Consider the following 9,355-nt stretch of genomic DNA (forward strand, 5'->3'; position numbering starts at 1 on the left):
AGAGACTTGGGGAGTCTAGAGACTTGGGGGAATGCAGAGACTTGGGGTAGTGCAGAGACTTGGTGGAGTGCAGAGACTTGGGGGAGTCTAGAGACTTGGAGTACAGAGACTTGGGGGAGTCTAGGGACTTGGGGGAGTGCAGAGACTTGGGGGAGTGTAGAGATTTGGGGTGCTGGCAGAGGGAGGAGGGAGTGGATCGAGGGAGCAGTTCACTCAGACCATTGTTCCAAAAAGCCCACACTAGAGGCTTGTTCAGAGAAATGGGCGTGCCTCACCCTGTCACCCCGAGGCGCTGAGCCCTAGGTCAGGAGAGCCCTAGGTCAGGAGGCATCAGGGACAGCGGGGACCCAGCTGTATGGGGAGGTGGTGGAGGTTGCACATGCCCTGTGTCTGTGCCCTTGCAGCTGCTGGCAGGAGTCCCCGGTACAGGAAGATACCCAGCCAGTGGCAGGTGCCCCAAAACACAGCTCCCAAGCACAGCTTCTTCTGGGTCCCAGGGTCCAGGTGGGGGTCTCTCTAGGAGCAAACAGTGGGAGGCAGCTGCTCTGAGTGGGAGCTCCTGTGATGAGATTGGGCTGCCACCTCCCTCCTCACAGCCATTCAAAGAAGGGAGTTGTGCGGCCCTGGTTTCTCTTGGAGGTTGCCAGCCCTCACAGGATTGAAGGGACTTGCCTGACATTGCACAGTTGTTAGTGGAGAAGCGAGGACTTGAACCCAGTTCTCACCCAGCTGGATCAGACAGCCTCCTGCCCTGGGGCCCACTCACAGTCTCGAGTCTGCCATCAAAGATCCCCCACCTCCTGCTGGGGGACATGGATCCCCTGGAGAAGTGATGGATGAAACCTCGTCACTTCCTCAGTTCTTTTATTGTAAACCAGCGTGTGCACTTCCACTCTGGGCCAGGCGATGATGGGGAAAGCAGATGGCAGCTTTGCCTCCTGGAGCTCACATTCTGCTGGGATAGTGACTCCGGGATAGGTGTCACTGCAGCAGCGATAAGTGCTGTGAACAAGGGGCTCAGGGTGCTCAGAAGAGAGTAATGGGGATTCAACTTAGTCTGGGAAATCCAGGAAGGTTTCCCTGAGGAGATGACATTTGAGCTGAGACATGAAGGAGGAACAGGACTTAACCAGGCTGTGAGGGCAAGTGACGAAAGAGCTTTCCTGGTTCCGGGACCCGCTACTAGGGAGGCTCTGTAATGGGAGAGGGTCCTGTGGGTTGAAGGAACTTAAAGATTCATGTGCTTGGAGCCCAAGGAGCTATGAGATGAGGCTGAAGGGCCAGGAGGAGCCACAGTATGCTCAAGCCACACAGCCTTGGTCAGGACTTTGGTTTGCATGCCATAGGAAGGGGACAGTGGTGACATGATGCGATTCTCTGTTTACCAGGATTGATCGCTCTTCGGGATGCCTTTAGGCAGGAAGGAGGTGTAGCTCCCGCAAGGAGCTTCTGAAGCCGTTAATCTACTGTTTGACCTGCACGGGAATTACTTAGTGTATTTGCCCAGACACCAGCCCCTCAGTGGCCCATTTGCACAGCTCCCTTGGGAGCACAGCCTTTCCCAGTTGCAACCTGACATTTGCACCCAGCTGTCACCTGCCCCAGAAGGTCCCTGTCCTGGCTTCCAGCAACCACTGCAACTTGGCAGCTATTCTGGGCTGGGGAAGGTGGGTGGGATTGCATTGTCCTTCCAGGTGGAGCTGAGGAACATGGCTTTTTGGTCCTAAGAATTTGCTTCAGTTTCTAATGCTGTGAAGCGCTTGGGGGAGGTCTCAGCTTTTTGAGTCATTCCTGCCCTCTCTACATGCTTGCTTTTGTCCACTTTAATACGTGGTCGTGACCCTCTTGAGAAGGGAGGCAAGTCAGAGAGAGCAGGCACTGGAACTCACATCTGTGCAGTTAGCTTCCCCTTAAACCCCAACAGCTTAGGGGCCTGTGGGTGGTACGGTCATTCTTTGCCCCTTAAAATACAATGGATCGGCCAGGCTCGGTGCTCACGCCTGTAATCCCAGCACTTGGGAGGCCCAGGCGGGTGGATCACCTGAGGTCTGGAGTTTGAGACCAGCCTGACCAACATGGAGAAACCCTGTCTCTGCTATAAATATAAAATTAGCCAGGTGTGGTGGCAGTTGCCAGTAATTCCAGCTACTCAGGAGGTTGAGGCAGAAGAATCCCTTGAACCCAGGAGGTGGAGGTTTCCGTGAGCCGTGATCATGCCATTGCACTCCAGCCTGGGCAACAAGAGCAAAACTGCCTCTCAAAAAACAAAAAAAAACAATGGATGAACTAATATGTGTTGAGCACCTCCTGTATACTGGGCACTGTTCTGGAAGCCAAAGATGTGTTAGTGAACCAGATAGCCGGGACCCCATCCTGCTTCCACTCTAGAGGGGTTTGGGGAGACAGAAAGTAAAAATCAACTTAATAAGTAAATAAATTATGTTTGTTGGAAGGGGGTAAGTGACATGAAAAGTAAAGAAGAGGTATATTTGGATAAAAAGGTCAGGGAATGCCAGGGTGGGCGCTGTGTGATTTTAAATAAGGTAGTCTGGGCAAAGCCTTGTGGAAATGGTGAGAACCTGAAGGTAATAGTAACCCAGCAAGGACAGAATCCATTAAACGTGCCACACACATAGACAGCCAACATGCTCAAAATGTAACTGCTTCTTTGTTTACATTTTCTTGGCTGAGTGTGGTGTCTCACCCCTGTAATCCCAGCACCTTGGGAGGCCGAGGCGGGTGGATCATAAGGTCAAGAGATTGGGACAATCGTAGCCAACATGGTGAAACCCCGTCCCTACTAAAAATACAAAAATTAGATCGGCATGGTGGCATGTGCCTGTGATCTCAGCTTCTTGGGAGGCTGAGGCAGGAGAATTGCTTGAACCGGGGAGTTGGAGGTTACAGTGAGCTGAGATTGTGCCACTGCACTCCAGCCCGGGCAACAAGAGCAAAACTCATCTCAGAAAAAGAAAAAGAAATTTTCTTTTAATCTGAACAGGAAATACACATACATGCTCTTGTTAAAAAAACGCGGTGTTCACCTGCAGGACACACCTTCCCTCTCGCACCCCGTCCCAGCGTAACCTCTTCTCAATTGTATCTGTATCCTTTCGTTTTTCTGTTCATAGACATTCCTATTAGGTGGGGAACGTGGTGGCTTATTTTACATCAGCTGTCCTCTACAGCTTGTTTGTTCCTCCTGACAACTCTTGAACATCTCCCCATACCAGCTCCGCTCAGCCTACTTCATTCTTTTTAAGTGCCATATCGTCTGTCACTTTATAATTTTAGTTATTTTTCTGCTGATGAAATTCTGCTTATTTATAGTTTCTTTGCTGTTACAAACAGTGCTGCAAGGAACACCCTTGCAATTTCATTTTGGTGCACCTGTGCAAATAGTTCTCTAGCACAGGTCAGAAGAAGCAGAATTACTAGATCAGAGAATGGTTATTTGTAATTTTAATCGATACTGCCAGCTGCTCTCCTAACTTCCTCTTGAGAATATAAACACATCATACACACAGTTTCTTTCCAAATGAGACCATACAGTTATAACTTTTTCCTATCTGATTTTGACTGGTAGGAAAGCAGGGATATTTTTCTTTCAAACAGGCTGGCCTTCAAGTAAGGCTTATTGCTTTCTCTCCAGGACTTCTCCAGGCCTCGACCGCCCCAGAAGGCGCTCCCAGCAAACCCAGTGCCAGGCCGCAGGGCCCTCCCCAGGCCAGGGGGTGCATCCACGCTGTGGCCCCCTGGTGCTAGCCCTCGGCAGTCCCAGCCTGTGGCAGCACCTGCCCCAAAGGTGAGTCCATGGGAAGCCCTCAAGGTGAAAGCTGGTACCAGAGGGCTCTCAGGGGGCAGGTGTGGAGTTCAGAAAACAAAGCAATTCATATTTCTTATGGTCTGTACTGAACTTCCAGAACAAAAGCCAGGGGCAAAACATTCACATTTCTTGGTGCCTGCTTGACTGTGGCATTTTGGCTTCATGTGAAAGGTGATGCTTAGGGTCCTGAGCTCTGGTAGCTTCAGCCCTGCCCCTGCCCCTGACCTGCAGAGGGACCCTGAGCAAGTCCCTCTTGAGTCTGTTTCCCCATCTGTACAGAGGCGATGATGATCAGTAGTACCAGCCCCATCAGGTTGCTGTGACAAGCAAGGCAATGCATTGGTAGAAGCCACCTGGCCTGCAGGAGGCTGTGCACATGTGGCCCCTCCTCGTACCTCTTCTCTGTGGGTGACATAGTCTCAGTTTGCCAGTCCTGGGAGTTGGGTCAGAAAGGGCTAAGGTGAAGAAGGTGGCTGACCACCCTGTATTCCCACGAGGCATTGGGAAATCCATGGACTGTGCTGCTGCCTTAGCGGGGAAGGGAGGAGGAAGGGGTGACTGGTCAGCTTGAGATGGGGGCACCCACCACACGCCTCCCTGCAGGACTGACGGTCTGGGTGAGCAGACATACGGATAGACTTCCACAAGAAGCCTTGTTCTCAGTGACCGCTCCATCCCTCCTAAGCTGTTAAAATCGGGAGGACGGCTCCCCTTTCATCCCACTGATCTGCATCAAGCTGACGTCTCTCTCCTTCCCTTCTTTTCCTTTCCAGTTTCCAGAATACAGATCACAGAGGGCTGGAGGGATGATTAGCGCGAAAATCTAGACCTGTCCCGGGGGCTCCTCCCTTTTCTTGAGCTCTCTGGACACTGCAGAGGACCCATGGCCATGGAATCCGGAAGAAGCATGTCTGGCTGCCTCTGAGCTCCTCCCGCCCTCTTCTGGGAACCTCCACTTCTCCAAAAACCTGGTTGACTCAGTGCCTCTTCGGCTTCCTTGGAAGCCCAGAGGGACTATGATCCAATGGCTTCTAGGTGTTGTTTTGTGCAATATGCAGCCCCAGGTAGGGAGGGGAGGCCAGGAGGAGGGTGAATGGCAGCTTCTCCTCCAGACTCCCAGCCCTGAGGTGCTGATGGAGACAGTCAAGGCTGGCAAGCCCAGTGGGAAAAGTCCTGCCCAGCCCCTCAGGCCAACACTCTGCTTGTAGAAACATCCATCCACTCCTGGGGTGCAAGGCGTGCACGAGGGCTTCCCAGTGCTTTTGCCTTCCTCAGAGGTCCTGGGCTGGACAGAGGCTGGCATTGACTCCTTTTAGCTTTTAGGGGTTAAGGAAGGGTCAAGCCAGCCACTGCTGTGGCTCTGCCCAGGGCTTGGTTGAGGAAATGGCTTCTGGCTGTATGGCTGCATGCGACAAGCCAAGTCCCCTCCCACCTCTCCCCAAACCCCTGCGTCCCCGTATTCACACGGGTCACTCTGATTCAGACAGGTACTATTCATAGGCAGTGTAGACAGCCGGAGGCGCACCGGACTTGGGCTTCCTCTGAGCCGTGATGCCAAAGGTTGCGACTCCCGACTCTGGAGAATTTTTGCCCTTTGTTTTCTCCGCCGCATTTGCTGGTTCCCCGTGCTTTTCTCTCTTCCTTCCCCTCATTCCCACTCTAATGTGTGGTAATTTGGTGAGCGAACCCTCAGCAGTCCTGACCTTCTGGTGACCAGGTGCTTGTGACCTACAAGTCGGAGTCCTCTCTCACAGTCAGCCACTGGATTTCAGTACTGGCTCTCAGGAGTGTGACCAGAGTAGACTCGGGACATGGCCACCGGGGTCATATCGTTATTATTCATTATGTTTTGTGACCTCAGCACGGTGAGGGTCTTCCTCCCTACTCTCTGAGCTAAATCTCGGTGAGGTCCCCCCTTAGGGAGCTCAGCTATTTACAAAGTACACGTGAGGGAGCCAGCCTGCCCTGGTGGCTGCTCATTGACCTCGAGCAGGACTGTTGCCCTCTGAGCAGAGGCAGGCCCGTTTCTGACCAAGGGAGCTGCCCAAGATCCCTAGAGAAGGCAGACAGCAACAGCTGTGCGGAACAGTCAGAGCTGGGGAGTGTCTCCCCGCAGCGGAACAGTCAGAGCTGGGGAGTGTCTCCCCCCCCCCCCGCCGGAACAGTCAGAGCTGGGGAGTATCTCCCCCACCGGAACAGTCAGAGCTGGGGAGTGTCTCCCCACCCAGCCTTTTGTCATTAGCTTCCTTTTGTTCTCTCTGCTCACTGCCCTTATCTGACCCTGTGAGCACGGGAGGGGCTCCACAGTGGCTCCTGTCCTCCCTGCAGCAGGGAAGGAGGGCTGTGTGGTGCTTTGCTAGTTTCGCAAAGCACCGGGAGATGTTTTCTGGGACACTGACTCCCACCCCCACAAAGGTGCTGGGTGGCTCTCCGGATAGGAGCTGGCCTGACTGTCCTCCTTTGAGGCTTTCCTGGGGCCTCCTCCCCTCCTGCAATGAGCAGTTGTTTGCTCTTGAAAACCTCACGGCAAGGCTGTGGCTGAGCTTCTGGTTCACCACCCCAGGGCCTCCTTACAGTTCTCTACACACAATAGGTGCTTCCTGGACGTTGTTGGGTTTGGAAATAAGTGGAAAGTGTGGGATGTACCCTTGGGGAAAAGCCTGTGGTGGGTTTAGAAAGATCTCAGGAACATGAGTTTCTCTTCCCTCAGGGTGGCTATGATATAGGTCCCCCATCTCTCTGCTGTGGGTCATCCTTGCTCCGGAGATCCATTCCCCACCTTTCCTGTGGGCCAATTAAGTCAGGAGACCACCTTTTATTTAAATGTGTCACCCTCTGCCTCAAGGCTTGGTTCCAGAAAGGTAAAGGTGAAAATATCCCCTTTCACCCCCCTGCCAAACAAACAAGCAACATCCTCAAAACCCAACCCCATTCCTCACATTGTTCCTGTGGCTTCTCCAGCCTTTCTCCCTCACATCGGGAGGTAGATGGCTCTGAAGTGACAGCACCACAGCCACAGCGACTGCATGAGCCGTCCGAACTGCAGTCCGTCCTCCCTGGAACCACAGCAGAAGGAGACCTGGGTTGCTGTTTTCTTGCTTTTTGTTTTGTTTTGTTTCAATATCACCTCCATCCCATCAAATTGTACTGTGAACTGGAGGATGGTGGAATGTTCTGGCATTTGATGGAGACTTTCGGCAACCAGTTCTGCTGATGCTTTGCTCCTAGCTCTGTTCAGGGAGGGGCCCGGGAGGAAGACTGGCCATTACGCATCTCCTTTTCTCTCCACTGCCCAGTGTGCTGTTTTGAGGTGTCAAATACAAATAAATCTGGGCTTAGGGAAGGCGAGACCTTATTCCAAAGCATGATTGCAGAAGACGAAAGGGAATGCTGTACAAGGAAGAGGAAGGGGCCTATGGGAGTCGTGAGAAGGCTCAGACCTACCGACAGCAGATCTGCAGGCATCTCAAAGCCCAGGCAGAAAAGGCCTTTTCTTTCACTGGAAAAAGTAAACATGACTAGAAAAAGCTGCGTTCAGGGAGCTGCGTTCAGGGAATCACTTTGTGCCCAGCCTTTTATTTTTTCAGGGGAGGGGCTGTTTGCTGGCTCAGGCTGAGGGTGGGCCAAAGTCCAGGGTCTGGTGGGAGGAGGGAAGCTTAACTCAAGTTTGGCTTAGTGAGTTAGCAAGCTCTTCGTGCAGATGGAGATGTAGGTAAATCTCTTTAAAAACAAAATTAACCTGCCAATCTTACAACCCAATCATTTTTTTAAGGGCCTTAGAGCCATCTCTAAAACAAACCTCAGGAGATTTCGTGCCGTCTCCCTGTCTTTGTGGAAGCTTTAGCCTGGGCACCTGGCCCCATCTTGTCTGCTAGCCATAGGTTCCTTTCAGCCTTGCTGACTTCTCCCTATAAAAGTAAAGCCCTTTTCTGCCCCAGCTCTAAGATACTTGTAGATCTGAAGGTCTGAGACTGGCCGATTTTCTGGTTGAGTGTTCTTAGTATTGCCATAGTCCCTTCCCTCTGAAGCAATAGCCCCTCACCACCTCCTGCAATAACCCTTTCGAATGACATCTCTCCCTGCGTACTTCCTCATTTGTTCTTGACAGAGGGTATGGACGACTTGCATTTTGAAAATTGGGGACCAGTTCCAAAGTCTGTGTTTATGTTAATCATGTGTAGAACAGCCCCGCTGGACACCCAAGAAAGCCACGGGAATGCCAACTGGAAAGGTCCCCTTCCTGAGGGAAGCCTGCTAAGGAGAGGTTCTGCAGAATCCAAACCCAAATTTCCCAAGTCACACCCCCCACACCCCGCGTGTCCTCTCACACCGTCCACTGTGCGTTTGTATGTGTCTGGGATCCAGGGCAATGTGAATTTTCTTTTTATTTGGGAGATTGTTCACGGGAAACAGATCTTCTCTCTTGTCCACCTATTGTTTACAATATTTGTACATCTATGCAAAATACTTGAATGGGCCATGGTGCCTTTTTTCCTTATTTGTATTTAATTAAAAGGAATTGTTTGTCATTTGCAATGTTATCTGGTTTGGCAACTCTTTGCTGTGTGTTTGTTGCAATGTCCTACTGCTCAGATTAGATAGGATTCATGACGTGGACTCCAGAAAGAGCTCTCACAGACAGTCAGTTCAGCCTGTAAAGACATCATGGTGGACCCTGAGCCAAAGCAAAGCCTGTGTTTTCCTGTGGCCAGTAGAGGGGGCTGCTTGTCTTTGCACCTGGACGCAGGCTGCTCTAGTTTAATTAGGTCTTGGCTCATTAAAGGCCTGAATGATCCTGGGATTCTTCTGTATGTTTCTTCTCATCCTATACAACTACGTGTAGAAGACAGCTGAAACCCTCTGTTCACGTCATCTTATTAAGGCAAGGGGTCATACTTTAAAGAGGGGAGACATTTGCCCGAGGTCTCTTGGGCTGGTTAGGTAGGCACAGCCAGGGATAGGGTTGGGTGTGCTTTCTGATTCCAGAACTTTGCGTGATAGCACAGCTCGTATTCATTAGTGCTTCCCAGTCCACAAAAGGATCCCACTCTCATTCTCTCATTGATCCCTACCTCAATGTTGAGGTTCTCTCAGAGAGATGGAGGATTAATAACTATGATCGAAAATAACAGTTACTGAGCATAATCGGCCCTCCATATCTGTGGGTTTCGAAGCCACAGATTCAACCAACAGCAGATTGAAATATTTGGGAAAAAAAGTACAACCATAAGAAGTAATGCAATTTTAAAATATAGTATAACAATGATTTACACAGCATTTACATTGTATTAGGTATTACAGAGATCATCCGGAGATGATTTAAAGTATATGGGAGGATGTACGTAGGTTATATGTAAATACCATACCATTTTACATAAGGGACTTGGCCATCCTTGGATGTTGTTATCCATGGGGGTCCTGGAATCAATGCCCTGCAGAAGCCACGAACAGCCGTATTTAACGTATGTGAGTCACTGCATGCTATTTACGAATAAGGATTATCTCATTTAATTTTCACAAAACCCCTGA

At 51.0% G+C, this 9,355-nt stretch overlaps 1 protein-coding gene across 2 annotated transcripts in view; it reads left to right on the plus strand.

Annotated features, from left to right (window-relative positions):
• The window catches only part of ADAM19 (ADAM metallopeptidase domain 19), a 99,570-nt gene extending 90,534 nt beyond the window's left edge, over nt 1-9,036 (plus strand). The window contains exons 22-23 of one of the 2 annotated variants that reach the window (XM_032259554.1): nt 3,653-3,805; nt 4,600-9,036. In XM_032259554.1, the coding sequence (XP_032115445.1) occupies nt 3,653-3,805; nt 4,600-4,653 (207 nt within the window). In that variant the 3' untranslated portion in view covers nt 4,654-9,036. The other variant, XM_032259553.1, reaches the window with a different exon arrangement.
• The last annotated feature ends 319 nt before the right edge of the window (nt 9,037-9,355 follow it).

Source organism: Sapajus apella, unplaced genomic scaffold (assembly GCF_009761245.1).
Source record: "Sapajus apella isolate SASKATOON/1434 unplaced genomic scaffold, GSC_monkey_1.0 scaffold110, whole genome shotgun sequence".
In the NCBI taxonomy this organism is placed as follows: domain Eukaryota; kingdom Metazoa; phylum Chordata; class Mammalia; order Primates; family Cebidae; genus Sapajus; species Sapajus apella.